Raw genomic sequence first — 22,765 nt, forward strand, 5'->3', positions numbered from 1 at the left:
TCATCTTCAGTGACATTTTCCTTGGAAACATGCTGATTCTTGCAAGGGGAGGCTGGGAACCAGGGGTCTCACTGGGCAGAGGACCACTACTAAAGACAAAGAAACCAGCAAATACTTGGCATTTAGTTGAAATGGACTCACGATTGGATACCCAGGGAACTTCAAGTCAGAAGTGATTCCCCCCTCAAGATATATACTCTTGAAAGTATACAAGATAGAAGACTAGAGAGATAAACTACAAACTCTGAGATGTAAAGTGGAAAAATCTGTCATCTCCTATGCTGAGAAGACAGACTTGCTAGGGCTAATGGGCCTAGTAAATAGAGCAGGCTCTTAATTGAAAGCATCAAAGTCTCTGGATGAAGGGCAGGAGATAACAGCAATAGACTGAGTTTTATTTCCATTTAATAAAAATTTCAATAAAGCCCTCACACTGGCTGATTCCTAAATTATTTAAAAGAGTCCCTCACTTGGCACTTCCCTGGTGACTCAGATGGTGAAGAATTTGCCTGCAATGCAGGAAAGATGGTTTGATCCCTGGTTGGGGAAGGGAATGGGAACCCACCCCAATACTCTTGCCTGGAGAATCTCATGGACAGAGGAGCCTGGTGGGCTACAGCTCCTGCGGTCATGAAGAGTCGGACACGACTGAGCAACTAACAATTTCACTGTATCTCTCAGGAGAAAAAATAGTCCTTTTCTGATGCAAGATCACAATATCTGGGACCTCTTCAATATTTATACTCAGTATTTATACTTCAGTGGCAACTGTCATGCAGAAGAAGCTCTTACCCTTCATCACACAGTTGAACACACATTTGGCTAAGGATTTAGAGAACTGCAAGAGGAGTAGTGGCTGAACACCTGACTGCCACCCAACCCCAATGAGGAGAGCAGACCAGTGACGACATGTGTGAGATGCAGTGGCTTTTGATGTCACTGCATGACCTTCTCAATGTAAATCTACATGGCCAGTGTTTCAGTTCAACCTCAAATCCCATACACAATGTCCATTGTGGTGCATATGAACTAAAAACATGTAACCAAGAGAATTCTCGGAAATGTTTTTCAGCCTAGCATAAGCGACACAATAAAAATCCACCCAAGAATCTATACGAAGAATTAGATGGAGATTGCAGAAGTAAAATAGTGTCTTATATTACAATAAGAACTAGATTAATGCATAGAACGCCAAACTGGACAGAGTTGAGGGAAAAAAAATAGTGAACTTGGAGACAATCAAGGGAAAAGATCCAAATGGAAGTACAGAGAGAGAAATCAAAGAATCCGTGTGGAGAAGAACAGAGTAAAAGAGAAATATTATGACATGTATGTAATTGGTAAATCACAAGGAGAAGGGATAACCAAAAAGAAACAATATTTAAAGAGATGAGAGCACAAAATTTTTCCAATTGAAGAAAAACATTAACTTACAAATTCAAAATGCTCAGCAAACTACAAGTAGAATAAATAATTTAAAAAATCATTAAGGTATATCATTAAGAAACTGAGTTTAAAAAGAGAAATAAAAATAATAAATCTTAAATGCACTCAGGGGAAGAAAAAGACACTGTCTTCAAAGGAATACCAGGAAAAAAACAGCTGACTTCTCAATAGAAATGAAGTAGGCCAGAAGACAATGGAATAATACCTTAGAAGTGTTCCAAATAATTGTTAATATGGCATTCTACTCTGTGAAAATGTACCTCAAAAATTAAAAAAAATATTACTAGAAAAAATAATTAAGATAATTCATTGTCAGTAGGATTGTACTAAAGGGAATATTAAAGAAAGTTTTTGGGCCAAAGGGGTATGATCATAGAGAAAAATACAGAAATGGAGGAAGAAATTAGGAGCAACATAGAGATATGTGGGTAGATATAGCTGAATATAAATGGCACAGAATTCATGTTGAGGTTTGACAGAAAAAAGCAAAATTCTGTAAAGCAATTATCCTTCAATTAAAAGTAAATTAATTAAAAAAAACAATGTTATGTTTAAGGAATTTAAAATATATGTAGAATTAAAATGTGTGACAACAGTAATACAAAAGGGATAAATTCTATTATTATAGAAGAGGTAAAAATAATCACTTGTATGAGGCTGTAATAAGTCAGGGATGAATATTTTGATCTCTTAACCATTGAAAGAATTATTTTAAATGTAAAGCTGAGAATATATTCAACAGAAAAAAACTGAATGACAAAAATAACTTGATTAATCCCAAAGAAGACAAAAAAGTAAAAGGCATTTTAAAAAGTATTCAGATGAGCCAAATGTTAAATAATAAGAAAGTGATTGTAAACCCAAATACATAAGCACATTAACTATAAATGGACAAAACAGTTTAAGTTAAATATTAATATTTTTAAAGGCTGGGTCTTAAAAATTTACATGTGCTTATAACAATAAGGAGGTACTATGTACCAGGTAAATACTAACCAAAAAAAAACTGGTATAGCTATACTAATATCAGCCCCCAAATTTATAAGGCCAAAAGGATTACTAGGACTAAACAAGGTCATATAATAAAGCACCAGCCCACCAGGAAGATAAAATAATTCTAAATCTAACTGTATCTGATATTAAAAAAAAACAGAATTTATAAGCCATACAGATAAAAGTGAGGGCCTCCAAAATAAATGAAAATTTCCAGAAGAACCTCAACTAACCAGAAGATTAGAAGTAGTGATGAAGGCTAGAAGTAATAGACTGGGTGACTGGTCAGGTACTTTTGTTGTGTGTGTGTGTGTGTGTGTGAACGTACTCTACTATGTCAACCCCTGGCTCTTAGAGCAGCCAACTCCAACGATTGCCTCTAGGATTAAGCTCTAAGTATAGCTACATAAGGGGCTTCTTGGGTGGCTCAGTGGGTAAAGACTCCACCTGCATTGCAGGACACGTGGGTTCAATTCCTGGGTCAAGAAGATCCCCTGGAGGAGGGCATGGCAACTCACTCCAGTATTGTTGCTGGAGAATCCCATGGACAGAAGGCCTGGTGGGCTACAGTCCATAGGGTCACAAAGGGTCAGACATGACTGAAGATACTGATACACACACAAAGCTATATAAAGTGTGAGCTCTGAGAAGTGCCTCTGGCAATTTATGGTCTCCTGTGCCAAGATAGGGATGCCCTGGTGGCTCAGATGGTAAAGAGTCTGCCTGTACGGTGAGAGACCTGAGTTGGATCCCTGGGTCAGGAAGATCCCCTGCCAAGATAAGAGGTTATGATAAGATAGAGTACCAAGATAAGAGGCTGTGAACTGTCTCTAAAGAAGGGCCTGTCTAGTTATATGTCTCTCTTCCCTTGCATAGTCCAGGGGACAAAGGCTCTTATTATCAGAGCCTGTATTTGCTGCTAGGTCAATAGAGAGATTCTCATTTGTGCTGACTAAATAAACGTCACTATCAATACTTTTCAATCAAGATCCTAAGATACTGAACATGAGCAAACATGTACAAGTTCCTAAACATTTGATGGAAAGAACAGTATGAAGAGTCACTGACTCAACAAACAGAGAAAGTAATCACCAAGGAAACAGAAGTTAACAAAGGAAACAAGGAAAAAACTATGTATATTAGAGATACACACATTTTAAAATCTCATAAATATTTTAAAAATATGTTATCTGTGATAAAAGCAACTGGCTGCTGTGAAAAATAAATGAACAGAGTTCTTGGAAACTAAAAACAGAATTATGATAAACTTATCAGCAGAATAGATCAAAATCTGGTGGCTCAGACGATAAAGTGTCTGCCTGCAATGCGGGAAACCCAGGTTTGATCACCGGGTCTGGAAGATCCCCTGGAGAAGGAAATGGCAACTCACTCCACTACTCTTGCCTGGAAAATCCCATGGATGGAGGAGCCTGGTAGGCTACAGTCTATCAGGTCTCCAAAGAGTTGGACACGACTGAGCAACTTCACTTCATTTCACTATCAGAAGAATAATTGAAAATTGAATAATGAACTAGAAGATCAAAATGAGAGATTCTCCTACAAAACAGTATAAATGACAGAGTTGAGTATGAAAGAAAAAAGGACTCTTGGAGAATGGAAGGCCATACTGACTATTAATCAAGATTAACAAAACAACTAGCTATAGCTGCATGATTGTAAAGCTGCATTAGTACAATAGTCACTAGCTATAACTGGCTATTTAAATTTACATTTAATTTAGTTAAAATGTAATAAAATTAAAAATTCATTTTATTTACCTACTGCCCACATTTCAAAGGCTCACTATCCTAAGTGATACAGGCAGCTACTATTTTGGACAGTACAGTGAATAAAGATTACTTATAGAATAACAATGAACTGACTGATGTCAGTCTTTTCAGAACATTTGGATGCACAAAGCTTGTAGAACCAACCATGTCTTCAAAGTTTTAAGGAAACATGAGTTTCAACCTAGAATTTTACATTTAAATTATTTTGCAAATGTGAAAATGAAATTGACATTTTAAGACCCATTCTCAGGATGTATTATCCTATAGGTTCTTTTTGAAGGGATCACTTGAGGGTATGTTCCAGAAAACAGTTGGTAATAATGCTGTGACACTTAAGGCAGTTTCCTTGGATAATTACTAAGAAAGCTCTTTAAAAAAATGAGAAACTGAATATATAATTGCTGATCATTTCAATAAAATATAGGAAGGGGCAGGAAAGGTGAAGAGAAATTGAAAAAATACTAAGAATCTAATTTAGGAGGTTAATTTGAAAAGTACTTAATGTAAACACTGAATTTGAAATTGTAGGTTTTCATAGTGTATTTAAACATATAATATATGAAAAAAATGGAATGTGTAATTACTAAAGAAGGAATGAAGAAAAACTCAATAAAATCAACTAAATATGGAAAAGGAAAAATAAGAAAACATCAATCCAGAATACATATTTCAGTTATTATAATAAATGTGAATTAATTAAAATACTTTATTTAAAATAGATGCTGTATAGGACATGTAAATAGGTTCAGCTATGTGATCTTTACAGTAGTCAAACCTATATTATATTACAATGGCACAGAAAAGTTGAACATAAGGTTTCACCAGTAAAGCAAGACTAACCCTAGCAATAATAAATGTGCTTGAGTTTAAATGAAAAGAATTAAAATGATTATGTACTTAAAATATAAAATAAACAACATAAGGTAAACTTATTAGAATTATATAAGGTGAAATAAATTTACAAATATATTCAGACACTGCAATTATATCTCTCTGAAAAATCAGCAAACTGAAGTAGTCATAAGTAAACAAGAACTCAGATTTTTTTATATTAAAAATTATCATGTATTTAAAAATATATACAGCTAAAACTTCATATCGACTAATGACTCAGTTTTAATACCCATAGAATATTTTTAAAAACTGGCTACATAAAGCTACAAAAAAGTTATGCATTTTGGAAAGGAGAAATTACAGTCTCCGTTTTCTGACTAGATAGAGTGAAAAACAAGCCATCCCTTCCTACAAAACAAAGAAAACTGATAACAAGATAACTCTCCAATTATAAATGCAAAAAATCTTTTAATAAATCTTGACTTTAAGAAGAAATCAAAGTTAAAATCAAAATCTGCTTAGAAGTGAATAGCAGTGATTACATATCAAAATCGCTAACCTAAAGGTAAAATAAATTTTAAAAGTGTGGCCTTTAAATGCACCAATTAAAAACAAAAAGAACATAGGAAATAATTAAATTATCAACTTAATAACGTTAAAAACAACAAAGCAAACAAAAGAGTGTTAAAGGAAGGTATTAATAAAAGTAGAAACTAAACACCATAGCAATAATTGAAGGTAAACTTTAAAAAGATAAGATTGATTAATCATAATAAGATTAATCAATCATAAGATTGATTAAACCAGATTCTTTCCAAGAGTAAAGAAGATCTACAAAAAATTGACAAGTCTAATAAAAAACCATGTGAGATAAGTTAGGTAAAAATAAGAAGTAATTAACTTTTTTATATGCCAAAAATAAAACATTAAGAGCATACCTAAAAATTATATTCACTGGAACAATAAAACTATAAAGCACAAGGACATAAATCTACACAAAATATGCAAGATCTATATGAAGAAAATGATGAAATTTTAATATAACACATAAAAGGAGACCTGAATAAATGAAGCAATATATCATATTTGGGGGTCAGAAAAGCTCATATTTAAATTGTTGATTTTCTCAATATAAAGCTACAAAGTTAATAAAATTTCAGTCACAATCCCATGGTTATTTATAAGTTTAAACAGACAATTACTTAGTTCATGCAGAACAATATCATGTTCAAGAATATCAAAGAAAACTTTGAAATTAGACCATAATTAATTTGGATTTATCTCATCGGATACCAAATTTATAAATAAAATGATAAATGGGTTTAGCAAAAATAAAGGAAAAGACTAAATGCTTTTATTAAAAATATGTTTTTAAACATCTATATTAAAAAAGTTACAATAAGTAAAGTTAAAAGATAACTAGGAGGAAATACCTATAACATGTATAACATACAATAGTTTATTATTAATTTTATGCAAAATTCTTTGAAAAATTTATGAAGACAAAATATTAGAAATCTCAACAAAGGATAACTAACAGGAAAAGAAGTGCATGCGGCTGAGAAATTTAGGCAAAATTCATCAATCTCGCTAATAAAGGAGAATAAAAATCACAATAAGATACTATATATTACATTTCAAATGTAGAAAAAATTGATAGTATTTTTGACAATGTAGTGAAAAGAGCAAGTTCAAATATTATCCAGGCATATACTCTTTTTGAAGAAATCTGTCAGTGTGTAGCTATCAAATATAAAATGCATATAGACCCTGACCTTGCAGCCTCACTTCTAGGAATCTCTTCTATCAAAAATCTTGCATTTATCCAAAAACCATATATACTTGGTTATAGCAGAAGAAAAAAAGTAGAGAGGAGTTTTTTCAGTTGCCATTTATAGAAGCCCAACTCAATTAGTTTGAGCAAAAAGTAACCAAAACAAAAAGGAAAAATCATATATCCATTAAAAGCAAACAACAGGAGAAAGAAAATTGATATATATATGTATATGATTATTTATAGATGTAAATAGATATGCATAAATCTGTATATACATATATGTTTATATGTAAATATATATGTATGTATATCTATATAGAAATATTCTCAAGACATATTGTGAAAGAACATTTAAAAAAGAACTCAAGTGGCTGGATAATGTATAATTCCATCTAATAATAAAAAACAGCAGAAAACAAATACCACATAAATGCAAGGGGTGTGCGAATATATGTATACATAGAAAAAGAGCTAGTATCTTACTAGAGGTTACTTTGAAGGAGAAATGGAGGCAATCTTTCACATTTTTGAATTCTATTTTACATATTATTAAACTCTTCCCCCTACAAAAATCATATTCCAATATGAAGTTTTCTCATGTAAGAAGAATCATTTAAGGAAGAAATGATGTTATGGCTGCACAGAAAAAGAAGAAACTAATGCCAGAAAATAACTCTGAATCTGGAGCCTAAGATACAGTCCCTGCCCTTTGAGAGGTTAAGGGAGATAAATATTTCTCAGGTGGCCATGACAGGAGTACAGAGGTCTGTAAGAGAAGTGAAAACAAACTGTAGGAGAAGTCAGGAGAGAGCTATTACTTCAAATATGTTTCCTAATAATTCATGTTTTCCACCACTTAATGTTGAGAGGAAAATTCAATTCATTTGAAATCATTTATTCATATCCCTAAACTGAATGGCTTTTTGATTTTGATATTCATTTTCATTACAGTCAATAGGCCTTCGATTGAAGCCCTTTCCATTTGTAAGTGTCCTTGAGTCACCCACGATTGTACTGCTACTCTCTGAATGCAATAAGGCATATGTTATAGTAGAAGGGGAGGGTTTTTGCTCAGTTTAGTTGAATACAACAAACGTTTGTATACCAAGTATCGTGCAAGGGCTGGAGAGGGGAGGTCTTGGTCTAAAGACACCTCAGATCTACAGGAGAGAAGAGAGGTGTAAGCCGGGGCTGTGCTCAAGGTATTGTAGGGGGAAGGGGAGTAAGGAGCACCACATTCAGGTAGAGGAGGAGGGGACTGGCAAATAATTCTGAGGAGGAGCCAGCATTTCAGGGGAGACCAAGAGCAGGATTTACTGTGGTGCTGGAGAGGACTCTTGACAGTCCCTTGGACTGCAAGCAGATCAAATCAGTCAATCCTAGAGGAAATCAGTCCTGATGTTGAAGCTGAAACTCCAATACTTCAGTCACCTGATGCAAAGAACTGACTCATTTGAAAAGACCCTGATGCTGGGAAAGATGGAAGGTGGGAGGAGAAGGGGACGACAGAGGATGAGATGGTTGGATGGCATCACCGACTCAATGGACATGAGTTTGAGTAAGCTCTGGGAGTTAGTGATGGACAGGGAAGCCTGGGGTTCTGCAGTCCATGGGGGTTGCAAAGAGTTGGACATGACTGAGTGACTGAAATGAACTGACCTGGGGGAAGGAGGTGTAAATGTTAAAAAGAAGGCCTAAGGGTGTGAAACACACAACTGTCTTTGGGGAGATAGAATCCACTGTATCTGGATTGTAAATAGTAAGAGTGAATGGGGAAAGAGAGGGGTGAAGGTGAGGTCAAAGGGGTGGACCCAAGTCAGACTCTCCAGGGCTTTGAATGGAGAGTTAAACAATTTATGCCTTATACTGAACAGGATATGAAAGGTTTTAAATCACAGTTAGACTTACCTTACAAATGGATCTCTATGGCGTAGGATAAGAGAAGGAAGCTTGGCTAAGTCACTTCAGTCGTGTCAGACTCTTTGTGACCCCATAGACTGTAGCCCTCTAGGCTCCTCTGTCCATGGAATTTCTCAGGCAAGAATACTGGAAGTGAGTTGCCACTTCCTACTCCAGGGGTTCTTTCTGACCCAGAGATTGAACCTGTGTCTCTTCTGTCTCCTGAATTGGCAGGTGTGATCTTTACCACCAGTGCTACTTGGGGAGCCCATTAGGAAACATGGGCAAAATATCCTGATGTCCTGAACTAAAGGGGTAACAGCAGTTAGGAGAAATGGACATGTGTCTGAGAAATTCTGTCTAGAAGGTTAATTTACTAGACTTGATTTGTGAGGATTAAATGAATTTATACATACAAGGTCTGAGACCAGTGAACGGCATATAGTAAACTATTTGGTATTAATGATGTTTTTCTTCAATCTTCTATGTTCTCTGCTCTGCAGTACCTTCTGCCCTGAATTGTTGGGCCATCCTCCTCTAGTGGCCCTCCCGTCTGGTCGCATAGCTTACTCTATTGCTCCTATCATGACACATTCATGTACTCTCTCTGGCTGAGGGCTGCTAGACTGACATCTGCATATCTCATTTGTATTGCCTTCCCCAGCACCCAGCATAACTGCCTAACTCAAGGTCCTCAAGATATTTTTGGTGAAGGGTAGGAACCAAAGCCCAGAACATCTTATGATACTATTTTTAGCTCAAAATCATGCCTCCAAATGTAAATAAATTCAGTATGGACACCATACTGAATACTAAACTTCCTGTCCACAGCTCCTAGTAAGTTGCAGGTTAAATCATCCCATGTGTTTGTGTCATGATTTATCATTCTAATGTGGAAAATCTACGTCATTCAAGACTTTGATTTCATCATCAGCAAATGACACAATGCAGGACAATCCACCATGTTTTAATGGTGCTCTAGAGAGCTGGGCTCAGCCCTCACAAAAAAACTGAAACAAAAACAAAACCATTTTCTCTACCACCGTAAGGCTGATATTCAAGTAATTGAGACAATCCCTTCTTCCCAGTTAGCATGGCCCCTTAAAGATGTCTACATTCTAATCCCTGAAACTGTGAATTCTTATCTTACATAGCAAAAGGGACTTGGCAATTGTAATTAAAGATCTTGAGATGGAGAAATTATCATGACAATCATTCTCACTGTAATTATTAATATAAGACTTTTTACAAGGGGAAAAAAAAGGGTGGGGAAGACAGGAAAGATAGAAAAGGAGATATGACAATAGAAGCAGAGGTCAAAATGATACGGGTCTGTAAGCCAAGGAATGAGAAGGACCTTGCATTTCTTGTTGGAAAAGTCAAGAAAACAAAATTCTCTCTTCAAGCTTCTAGAAGGACCAGTCACAAAGGACCTTGCCAATCCATTTTCAACTTCTAACTCCTGAACTGTAAGAAAATAAATTTGTGTTGTTTTAAACCAGTAATTCTGTGGTAGTTTGTCACAGCTGCAATGGGAAACTAATATATTCCCTTAACTAGAATCTTACTGGTACAATCAATGTCCAGTTTATGTCTTCCCTTTGATGTAGTTCCAATATCTCAAGAACTGCTGTTACATTTAAGTGTCAGAGTAAGCATGGCTCTTCATTCTTTTTATGATTCTAACCAAGATATTGCTGTAGAATCAGTTCAAACAGTCCCAATATTATAAATTTCCATCTAGTCTTAATATGTAAGTCAATTTTACCCAAGCCAGCATTCTTGAATTTTTGCTAATATTTTTGGAATCATTCTTTGAATGAAAATTCTATAGCAGCTATAGTCAGCACACACCTTTTCTTTAGCTTCCAGCTTCCATTTTATGTTAGCTTATTTGTTTACCTATTTTTTTTTCTTAGATTGAACTGAGTAATAAAAGATACTTCCCTAGACCACCAGCTTTAAATCATTTCATACTATACCAATAATCGAAGACTAACTCTATTGGTCTTTCCAGAATAAATAATCCCATTTCCATTTTTTGATGTGTTTAAAAGTAACAAGCTGTTCAAGTCATGGGCTTTTATATTAGAAGCTGTTGGGACCTAGGAAACTCTGTCCTACTTGGTAATGTATTTGTTCTAAATGTAATTTGTTCTTACTAAGTTGTCACTGTATGTTCATGAACTCTTTTATTCTGGCAATTTTGGTATATCTTCATGTGACAATAAAAACCTTTCTTAGTGGTTCTTAAATGAGAAATATGCTCAGTGTCTCAGACTCAACATCAATTGTCAACTTTTCATTAATGTAAAAGTGACTCTGTTTTCCAAAATCTTTACAATTTTAGAGCATAACGTGAAGAGAATGAGAGGAGGCCATGGGGTATGCTCACCTAGAAGCCTGGGGTTCAGCTCAGCCCTGGACTGGTTCCTTCTGTGAAACCTTTCTCCCTCCCTTTTCTAGGGCCTCCTCGACATGCCTTGCTCAGTAACACGTGCTTTAGTGGCAGATTTCTGGATATCATGCTTCAGCATACTGGGACTCGAGTGACAAACATCAAGTGGGTTGCAGCTTTTCTGAGTCTTTCTACAGACAGTCAAGGGGCTGTTTGGTCCACAGACATGAGAGGTGAAACTCTTCTACATTACAAATCTGTCTAAGGCATGTTTACCCATCAATCAAAGTGAAAGGAGTCAACAAGGACATAAAAAGATGCTCAACATTATTAGCAGCCAGGAAAATCCAAATCAAAACCATAATGGCATACTACTTCCCAACCATTGGATAGATATATTTTTAGTTTTCTTTTTTTCTTTTTCATTTATTTTTATTAGTTGGAGGCTAATTACTTTGCAATATTATAGTGGTTTTTGTCATACATTGACATGAATCAGCAACCAGGTTGGATGCATGGATAGATATATTTTTAAAAATACCAATAGATGAGAGCAAGTAATTGGTAAGGATGCTAAGAAATTGGACCTTCATACACTACTGGCTTGGAGAAGGCACTGGCATCCCACTCCATACTCTTGCCTGGAGAATCCCATGGACGGAGGAGCCTGGTGGGCTGCAGTCCATGGGGTCGTGAAGAGTCAGACACGACTGAGCAACTTCACTTTCACTTTTCACTTTCATGCATTAGAGAAGGAAATAGCAACCCACTCCAGTGTTCTTGCCTGGAGAATCCCAGGGACGGTGGAGCCTGGTGGGCTGCTGTCAGTGGGGTCACACAGAGTCAGACACGACTGAAGCGACTTAGCAGCAGCAGCAGCACACTACTGGCTAGAAAGTAAAATGATGCAACTACTTGAACAACAGTCCAGCACTGCCTCAGGGCTTCCCGGGTGGCTCAGTGGTAAAGAATCTGCCAGCCAATGCAGGAGATGTGGGTTCTATCCCTGAGTTGGGAAGATCCCTTGGAGAGGGAAATGGCAGCCCACTCTAGTATTGTTGCCTGGAAAATCCCATGGACAGAGCAACTTGGTGGGCTACAGTCCATGGGGTCACAATGAAGTACTGATACATGTAACAGCATGGATGAACTTTGAAAACATTATGCTAAAAGAAATCAGTCACAAAGGACCACACATTGTATGATTCTATTTATATGGAACACTCAAAGAAAGCAAATTCATAGAGATTGAAAATGGATTAGTGGTTTCCTAGGGCTAGAGGGGGTTGAAGACCTGAGAGATGACAGCTAAGGGGGGTAGGTTTCATTTTGGGGTGATTAAAATGTGCTAAAATTGATTATGGTGATGCTTGTGTAACTCCCAATGTACTAAAAGCCATTGCATTATACAGTTTAAATGAGTCAATTATATGGCATGTCAATTATATCTTAATAAACCTGTTTTATAAAAAAAAGAAGTGGAACAAATGAATATTTCCCACCCAATTATATCCTGAGCTGCATCAGTTGCATAACCTATATTACCTCCTCCAGCCACCTCTCCCTCCAGCCCCACCTTCTCTTTACTTATGATCAATGGAACCAAAATCAACAGCAGCTCCTGAGAGATACAGTGCTGAACTGGCCAGAATTTTATATTTGTTTTGTTTGTGAAATAATGAATGGCAGGGGGGCATTTGCTTAATCCTGCTGGTTTCTTCCTGAAAACTCCTGCCACAGTCCAACTGCATGGGATTCTTTATTATTTCCAAAGGGATGTTCACCTTAAGTATTTATTTCAGTTACCTTCCATGTATGCTCCAAGGCTCCACTCCACTATGTCAACATTCATGTGTATTTACTTCTGCTGATTTCTAATTATTTCTTCAGGGCCTGACCTCCGAAGACAGGTGATGGCTGATTGCGTTTACGACATGATCTGAGTGTTGTCATCTGCTCCAAGCCTCCTCAACCAAATTGTCTCCAGTATCCCCTTTTCACTAGCTAGCTAATCCTCTTGTCTTGAACGTGAAACCCCCATTATTATCTCTTCTTTGGAATAAGGCACAGAAGTCCTCCTTGAACTTTTCCTTGGAAAGGAAAGCATAATGATATACCCCCACATATTTACCCCAGTACAGAATCAGTTGTTCGATAATGTTTCTAAAGAATGGGTTGGGAAGGTAGGGAGCAAGCAGCACAGTCTAAGGAGGGTTTTGCTATGTTGATAACTTCAGCCCTGGGAAGATGCACAGAGCCAGGGAAAGCCTCAGGGCAATGAACATCTGTTCATGCGGGTCACTGAAAGAGAAAAAAGGACCATTAAAGGAAAGATGAGGTTTTTGTGTAAGAGATTGTTTTACTTAATTCACACTTTTGCCTGGGATGGGCCCAGACTCCTTTTTGTCTTGAGACAAGAGTCTCCTTTCTTTATTCCACTTCAGTACAGTATTATTCTACTACTATTGAACTTCTATAATATTTCAGTGATAGTAGAAGTAGCTTTTCTCTCCCCTTGGATATACATCAGCTAATAAAGATTTGCAAGAGCCCCAAGATTCAATAGGGTACAGAGGATTACCTAATGAAAGCAGAAGACTATTTGCATCTCACAGGCCCCATTTCCATGGGACTCAGCAACATTCTGAAGTTTATTGGCATATGATGTGTCAAATAAAACTCACATTTCATATACAGCACATTATTAAATAATGATTACGTCTCAAGGTAGGAGCTGAACATATTTTATTTTCCCTCTGCTGTTAACTAAGAAGGTTGCTTTCAGCGGCTTTCTTGACAAGTGCAGTCAAATCAACAGTGAGCCTGGCACTGAAATTAAGTGGCACTTCTTCCTCCCATGCACAAGTCCCTCCATGTGTCCATTTCAAAATTATTTCTGATTGTTATGATCAGCAAAGGTGAAAGATTCATGATAGTGCAGCTGCAGGCCCTCCATTCTGAGCTTTATTTCCAATGTTTTTAATACACAATGCTGCATTTCAAGCCTTGTACAGTCAGAGGGACTAGCTCTGCCTCTCGGGAGATGTAGAAATGATTCACCATCCAAACCTACTGAAGTCTTTCCCTCTTTGGAACTGAAATGAAATTCTCAAATTAGACCAATTGAACCTTGCCAGTTTTTCTTTCTACCCCCAATTTCTTGAATTCTTTTGCTGGCTTCATTTATTTTAGTGTATGGAGCTTAAACATACTAAACGTTTAGGTTTTATTTCATGTTTTCTGGCCAGTAAGTATTCTTGCCTGGAGAATCCCCATGGACAGAGGAGCCTGGCAGGCTACAGTCCACGTGGTCACAAAGAGTTCAACATGACTGAGCTACTAAGCACAGCACACATGATCAGATACAGATTCAAATGTTTTGACTGAAAATGTTTATTTTACTAACATAACATATAATATTCCTACATTCTGTCATATACATTACATTAGAAATATCACAATACTACTCATTCACTCTTTTCATTCATTAGCTTTCTTATGACAGTTTTATTGTTAAAAAAAAGACCTAGGTTTGGAGCTGTTGTGGTCTTGGGCAAGTTATCTAATCTTTACTGGCCTAAGTTTCTTCTGTTCAGTGGTGTTATAGATTGAATTGTCCCTTCCTAAAATTTATATGCTGAAATCCCAATCTCAAGTACCTCAGAATGTTAACTTATTTGGATATAAAGTCTTTCTTTACAGGGGTAATCAAACTAAAATAGGTTCATTAAGGTGGGCCCTGGGTTGTGTCACTTCAGTACAATATAACTGATATCCTTATAAAAAGGAAAAATGTGGACACACAGGCTTGCACAGAAGGTGGGTGATGTGAAGAGACCTAGGGAAAAAAACAGCCAAGGAGAAAGACCTGGCAGAGATCCAGAGATCCTTCCCTCAGAGTCCTCTATCACTAATTTTGGGCTTGTAACCTCCATAACCACAAAACAAAAAATTTCTGTTGTTTAAGCCACCTACATTGTGGTACTTTGGTATGACGGCCCTAGAAAACTAATAGTGATGACAATAATAATACTTAAGGTCATTTGAGAACATTAATGTGTCAGACATTGATGGTCACTTGCCTAAAGACCAGCACCTATTGTTACTTGCTAACAGAGCTCCCACTTTTCTTTAGGTATTGGGAAAAGATCCCTTGATCTCAGAAATGTGGGTGCAACCCTTGGGATAGGGTGACACAGCAGTGGCTAAGGAGATGTGATGGGAAACTGCTGGGGTAAGGGGTTCTGAGAAGGATATTGCTCCTGGACAAGAGAGTCACAGGTGGAGAAGCACTGCCGTTTGCCACCCTTTGTCTCAGGCTTGGAAGTGGATTGTGGGAGGATGTGATGCTTGACACTGATGTCTCAGAATGTGGGAACACTGTGGAGGCCAAAAGTATCACAGAGACGCTAAGCTGATCAGGAACTCTGATTTCATTGATTGGCTGAATCAACTCCAGCAACTCCCTGGATCCAGACTGCTTGTTATGTAAGAAAAAGAAATTTCTACTGTTTGGGCATCTCAGCCAGGCATTCTCAAACTGAAGAAACAAGGCTACTATTTCATAATGTGCACTCATCATACACGGCTTCCCTTTCCCCTTGTTCTCCTGTCTAAGGTTCTGTAGCTTTCCTCCCCAGTCTGCCTTTTCAGCCTTACTCCTTTAGGCTGCCTGCATATCCTGCTTCTCAATCTTTGGTATCATTAACTTGGAAAAACTGTATTTGGCTTGTTCATAAACATATTTTATTCTTTTCTCCTCCTTTACTAGCCTCAGTCAATTTTTTCCCCTAAACTGACCTCCTCTCCTGCTGTTTTAGCTCAACAAAATGGTTTAGTCTCCCTGGTGTTTGTGTGACTTAGATTAAAATCTCCTGGGATAAGGACCTTGCCTTTTGAAAGGTTTGCCTCATAAAGCATCATGTATACATCTGGGGATTTACAAATTATAGAAAGACCATGCCCCGGGCTTTGAGGAGTGTCTGCAGTAGAGAATGGATGGGAAAGAGACTGGAATCATCGAGCAGGCTCTGGCCTTTTCCAGGAGGAGGTCAATGGTTTAATTTGGCCCAAGGTAATAGCAAGCAGAAATCCAGATGAGAAATGGCCTGGATGAGGAGGCAGAGAGGATAAGGAAAGGAGCACATTTTAAACTAATTTCCATTTAATACCTTACTGCCGATTCTGCAACAAGGGAAAAAGAGAAAAATATGTCTTCCTCCTCCTCCAGGAATCCTCCCCCCACTACCCTAGGAGTAATCACTATGCATTAATCCAGAAAAGGTTTATGAATACATAGTCACATATAATTAGAGATAATGTTTACTACTGTTGCCTTTTTATTTTATATAAATGGGTTCACAGTAAACACTATTCTGTAACCTGTTCTTTTACTTCAAAATACATCTTGGATATTTTCCCATATCTGCATACATTCCATAAATGCCTGAGTAAATGGTGAAATTGCTTTCCCAAAATTATCCTTCAAGAAAGAAGGATAATTATTTTGAGGTCCTTGCAATGTCTCTCAGATTATGGAGAGCTTTCCTCATTGCTTGTTTTTTAATTTAATTTTTATTTTACATTGGAGTATAGTTGATTTACAATGCTATGTTAGTTTCAGGTATACAGCAAAATGATTCAGTTATAAATATACCCATTCTTTTTCAGATTCTTTGCCCATGTGGGTTATTACAGAGTATTGAGCAGAGTTCCCTGTGCTATAGAGTAGATCCTTGTTGATTATCTATTTTACATATAGTAGTGTGTATATGTTAATCCCAAACTCCTAATTTATCCCTCCCCCAACCTTTCCCCTTTGGTAAACCTAAGTTTGTTTTTTTTTCTCATTAATTCTGAACAAAAGATTGCTATTTGAGAAAGATGCATCAGCCTACAACAACCTCATTCAACAGTAATTTTGAATGCTTATTGAGATTTCCTGGTGGAATTGATTAAAAGGAGGGCAAAGAAATTGATCAATTGATCAAGTTAGTTTTTACTCTTGGGGGCAAGAACTCAAAATTTCAAGCTTGACATTGTTTAAATAAGCCTTTCAAAGATCATTTAATAAGTAATAGAATAAGTAGCTGTGATGTGAAATCCCACATACACCTCTACAGAATGAATGATAAAACTATTTTCCTGATGTTATGTGAACAGTCATCTGTGGTCTCAGATAAAATTTCTAGTGACTATGTCCCATGTTGGTCAACAAATGCTGTCTCTAAAGTAATAGATAGAAATAAGTGAAACCTACTCTGGAAATTAGGGGCTTCCCTGGTGGTTCAGCAGTAAAGAATCTGCCTGTAATCCAGGAGCTGCAGAAGATGGTTGAACCCCTGGGTCGGGAAGATCCCCTGGAGAAGGGCATGGCAATCCATTCCAGTATTGCTGCCTGGAGAAGCTGGACGGAGGAGGCTGGTGGGCTACAGTCCATAGGGTCACAGAGTTGGACAAGACTGAAGTGACTTAGCATGCATGTACTCTGGAAATTATAGGTTAGATGGCACAGAAAGGAAATCCAGCTTATTTAATGTTTAAATAATATAAATAATAATGATTTAAGAAATGCAAAGAAGTAGAAACATTTCCAAATTAACTAATATGTTACATGATATGTGATCTTAAATGCAACTGTATAACTAGATTAATAAATTAAACATAAATAGACATTTGACTATTCCATTTATAATACTGAAAGCATATACACTTAAGTTAGCCAAAGCCTTAAAAAAAGAATTTTCATGTTGAAGAGTATGAGATTGTTTTACATTCTAGGCAACTTCCTATGAGAGTTGTAATGGAAGATCTATCCCATTTTTCTTTTTTTTTTTTTTTTAATTGAAGGATAATTGCTTTACAGAATTTTGTTTTCTATGAAACCTCAACATAAGTCAGCCACAGGTATGCATATATCCCCTCCCTTTTGAACCTCCCTCCCATCTCCCATTCTTGAGGGCTGCCTGAGTGCATTGGTGTGTGCTCAGTCACGTGGGACTCTTCCAAGCCCATGGACTATGGCCCACAAGGACCCTCTGTCCATGGGACTTCCCAGGCAGGAATACTGAAGTGAGTTGTCACTTCCTCCTCCCAGGGGATCTTCCCAACCCAGGTATTGAACCCACGTCTTCTGTGGCCCCTGCATTGGCAGGCGAATTCTTTACCCCTGAGCCACCTGGGAAGTCCAAGGGCTTGCTAGTACTCTCTAATAGAGAAGCACCATGTTTTATTTTGCCATTTGTCTATGATAGCCATTTCTATTTTATGTTCTTCAATTACAAACAAGATTGCAGTCAAATTCCTCAAATCTTCATGTTTTCTTGCACATATGTCTATGGAATAAATTCCTCCAAGTGTAATTTCTGGGTCAATTTATATTATAGTTGAGCAGAATGTTCTAGTTCTTCTCTATTTTCTCTCTTCCTTACAAGAAGGAGTTCTAATAGTACAGTTCATTTGAGTTACACTGTGGCAAACAAAATCGGCAAGGAAAATGCTTTCTGACCTTATACATTTTCACTTTGAAGTCCATAGGGCCCCTTCCCCTCCACTAAGCCCAGGACACAGCAGGATCCCGGCAGGGGAGGACCTAAGAGAACTGAGAATCTGGTAACTGAAAATCTGAAGGACGAATCAAAGATAAAAAGACCCTCTGAGGAGGGAAAGAATTATGAAAAGAGGAGGTGAGAAAGGACATAGAAAAAAACACTAGAGCAGAAGCTCCCTGATTTTCATCTGAGTTGGACTCTGTGTGGTCTGATAAGGGAGTTAAGAAGACTAGCAAACATAACCTCTGGGTTTTTTTAATACTCCAATTCCAAAAGGGGACTCTACCTTCACACTCTGACAAATATGATGAACATGACTAAGATGTGATAATAAATATTGCCAAATTGCCCTCCAGAAAAGCTGCTTCAAATTCTACTCCCACCTAGAGATCTTCCCGATACCCTCACCAATATTTTGTATTATTAAACTTTTAAATTATTTCCAATTAGTGAAAAATAATATCCCAGTAATATTTATTTATATAGTGGGTTGGCCAAAAATTTTGTTTGAATTTTTTCTTAACATCTTATAGAAAAACCCAAGCAAACTTTTTGGGCAACCAATATAAGTTGAAGCATCTTTTCTTGGTCATGAACCAATTCTTTGTCCTCTTCTGTGTCTATTTTTTTTTTCTTTGTTTCCCATTGTTTATATTTTTTTCCTTAATATGTAAAGAGTTTATTACATATTTAGGAGATTAATCCTTTGTCCATCAAGTGGGGCAAGTTACTCTATTATGTGTCTTTTTATGTTGTTAATTCACTAATGTTTCTATGCAGAAGATTTATTTTATCAAGTAATCAAATTTACCAATTGTTTTCCTTACAGCTTCCATTGTAAAGTGCTGTTATATTTTAATGCTAACTGGTTAATGCATCAGAACACAGGAAAGCAGTCAGAATTTCATTCTAGCCACTTACCAGGCAAATACTTTTGGAAAAGTCACATAAACGTCAGTAATTTTCTACCTCTAAAGAGGGAAACTTTATCATCTGTCTCCCTTTGTTTCTCTCTGCTGTTCTGAGAATTGAATGAGGTCAAGTTTATCAGAGGTTTTTCACCCTTCACAGTCTACATGAGTGGTAAAGTAGTTTAGGCCTGCAAATTAAGGATGACAAAATGTGACCTAGTTTTAGAAATTGAATTTTTCAAAAATAAACCCTTGAATTAGGAAAAAGTAATTCAGATTTGTGGGATCAACTATATAAAATTCAAGCAAGACAAAGAGACAATTTTATGAGGGCTTCTTTCTCTTATTGATCAAAGCACCCCCAACCATCCCAGATGAGTGCCCAGGGCAAGAGAGAGCTCAGCCAACGGGTTTCTGTTGTCCTGCCTGTGACCCAGCCTGGTCAGAGACTCTCAGGCATGCGGCATTCTCCCACTGTTCTGCATTCGCCCCTTTTGGAAAGGCCCTCCCTTGGGGAGAGTGAGGACATTGAGAGAGAGGAGAAGTGTCATTTTTTTAAAAAATATTGCCCATGTTGAGAAGGTGCTGAATGGAACCTTGTCTTCTACCATAAACATGAAGAAGGAGAGAGAGAGAAATCAGTATTCACCCCTTAAGATTACGGGCTTTGAGGTGGACAGTCTTGACTTTGAATCTACCAATGCTAGATGCGTACCGTTCGGCGAGTTACTTACACGCCCTGAGCCCTAGCTGCCTCCTGTCTAAAATGGGACGTGAATGCCTACCTGCCAGGGTAGGGAAGAGAATTCAATACAGAATACACGTAAAGTACTTAGCAGAGTAACTGGAGCAGAATGTAGACCCAGTAAATGTTAGTTTTCCTTCTGTATCCTCTAAATCTTTTATAAGGATCAGGCTTAGTTTTGTTCGTTCACCTTAGTGATTTCACAGATTAATCTCCCATCCATGGTTTAGCTTCATGCTTTTGAAGCTAAACAATATCATTCTTTTATCCTCTTTCACCTGGGCTCAAATTTTCCAGACTTTGACATTATCATGGCCGCCTTCAGAACTCTACTTTAATCCTCTCCATTTCTCTTAATTTGTGGATCAACAGTTTGGGAAATGGATTTGCTCCCGAAGACCAAGAAGATCCAACAGACACAGATATAACAGACTTTCTTCCCCTGGCCCCTCCAAACCCACCCACAGTTACACCTCGCTTCCAGACAGAAAATGGAGAGTCCCTTTCTTTGAATTCATGTGATGTCAATGACTCTTCATTTCCCGCAATTCTGATATTATAGCTTCCCCCTCCCTTCCTCAGAGAATTCCGAATTAGGGTTATTAATACTCCTGACTACGCCTGACTAGGTCCCCTGAGGGCTTCCCCAGGGCTCAATGGGTAAAGAATCTCTCTGTAATGCAAGAGATGTAGGCAGACACTGGTTTGATCCCCAGATCAGGAAGATTCCCTGGAGGAGGACATGGCAACCCACTCCAGTATTATTGCCTGGAGAATCCCATGGACAGAGGACCCTGGCGAGCTATGGTCCATGGTGTCACAGAGTCGGATACAACTGAAGCAACTGAGCAAGCACGCACAGGTACCCTGAAGAAAGCAGACCATCCAGTACCTTTGGTAAGTTTCCAAATTGTAAAAATGAATCCCCCAAATAAGTTAAAAATAAAGAACTAATAACCAAACTTTTCAGTTTCTTCACCCATGTGAAGGAGGCAGATGGCAGAATGGCCTGCATTGGAGAAAGCTCCCATCTGAGGCCACAGAGAAGTCAGCCTTCAAGGGCAGTGACTTCAGGATGCAGACATATGGAGAGGTCATTTGTTTCTCATTTACCCAACAGATAAGAATATGGCAATAGTCTCAGTCCATTTGTTTGATGGGCCTCCTAAGCCGGTAATAAACAAATCAATACAATTAGTTTTGGCCCATTGTCATTAAGGAATCTTCACTGCTGGGACACAATCTAATTATACCTCTTGCTTCACAGGAAAGGAAACCTCTGGAGATGGGTGGTTTCTCTAGAGGTTGAAGCAGTGTGGTTGTGGGTGGGGCGGCTCAGAGGCAGTGTCTGTGTGACTCTTTGAGAATGGAGTGCATGCGTCAGGCACAGCTGGGGCCTGCCCAGGATGGTTCTAAGTGCTCCTGCTACAAGTTCTTGGGAATTCGTCTGAGCAAATCAGCATTCTGGGTGAAGCTCAGATATAACAATGCTAACAAATTGAAATAATGAACAAAGATTAAAATGAGGATGTCTAATCCAGAAATGATATCAAACCGAAAGCCAGAATGCCTGGTATGGGTCCTCTGCATCCCTCTGTAGTCATGACAGATCTACAGAGCTGCCTCTGCCTCAGCTTTTCCAGCTAAGTCTCTGGTACATTGTGACTAACAAGCAGCTAATATTCTGTAAATAAGATCTGTGAATTCAGTCTTGCTTGCACAAAGCACGCTTTGGACCACAGTTGATGCTCCGTGGACTTAAGGCTTTGAATACCACCTATCTGCATCTCAGGATTATTTCATATGAACAGAGGAACCATTTCACATCTTTTCACTCCCTCCCCTCACTTCCAAGTAGAACTCATCCTTAAACCTAAAGGCATGGTTGTCCAATTAACATAGTTGAAATTTTGATTTGGAAGTGGTTTTAGAAACATACATGGGGCCAACATCCAAAGTTTTAAAATAGGAAACTAAAGCACAGAGTAGTTAACTTATTTGCCTAGGTTACCCAGCTTGATATGGATAGTTCGGTACCTGTATCTACAACTCAATTGGTGGGCTGCCTCAGCTACATCCTAACAAGTCCTTATCTCTAAAATTCCCTGCAATGGAAGATTCTCAAATAATAAAACTTTTGGAAAGCTTAATTTACTATCTCAATCTGTAGTCTTTTCCTACTGGGTTCCACAGAGATCATCAATGGAGAAAAGTTACCTACCTAAGATTATGCAACTTCTAAGCCAGTAATCAATTAAATATATGTTTGGAGTTGATTTTATATCTCTTTCCTTTTCAAAGTACAGTGAGATACATATTGATTTAAAAATCTATATTTAAACATATGGATATGCTTCATATGCCTCAGGTGATATGAAAGTGAAAATTGCTCAGTCATCTCTGACTCTTTGTGACCCCATGG

General features: G+C 37.6%; 1 protein-coding gene across 5 annotated transcripts in view; it reads right to left on the reverse strand.

Annotated features, from left to right (window-relative positions):
• Nucleotides 1-22,765, reverse strand: part of ST6GALNAC3 (ST6 N-acetylgalactosaminide alpha-2,6-sialyltransferase 3) — a 592,462-nt gene that overhangs the window by 131,340 nt on the left and 438,357 nt on the right. The window contains exon 5 of one of the 5 annotated variants that reach the window (XM_043460939.1): nucleotides 12,335-13,438. The exons of the other annotated variants lie outside the window; for them this stretch is intronic. Within the exon in view, the coding sequence (XP_043316874.1) occupies nucleotides 13,357-13,438 (82 nt within the window). The 3' untranslated portion in view covers nucleotides 12,335-13,356. Of the gene's footprint in view, nucleotides 1-12,334; nucleotides 13,439-22,765 lie in introns of those variants that run through there. 5 annotated transcript variants of the gene reach the window in all.

The sequence above is a fragment of the Cervus canadensis genome, chromosome 2, assembly GCF_019320065.1.
Source record: "Cervus canadensis isolate Bull #8, Minnesota chromosome 2, ASM1932006v1, whole genome shotgun sequence".
In the NCBI taxonomy this organism is placed as follows: domain Eukaryota; kingdom Metazoa; phylum Chordata; class Mammalia; order Artiodactyla; family Cervidae; genus Cervus; species Cervus canadensis.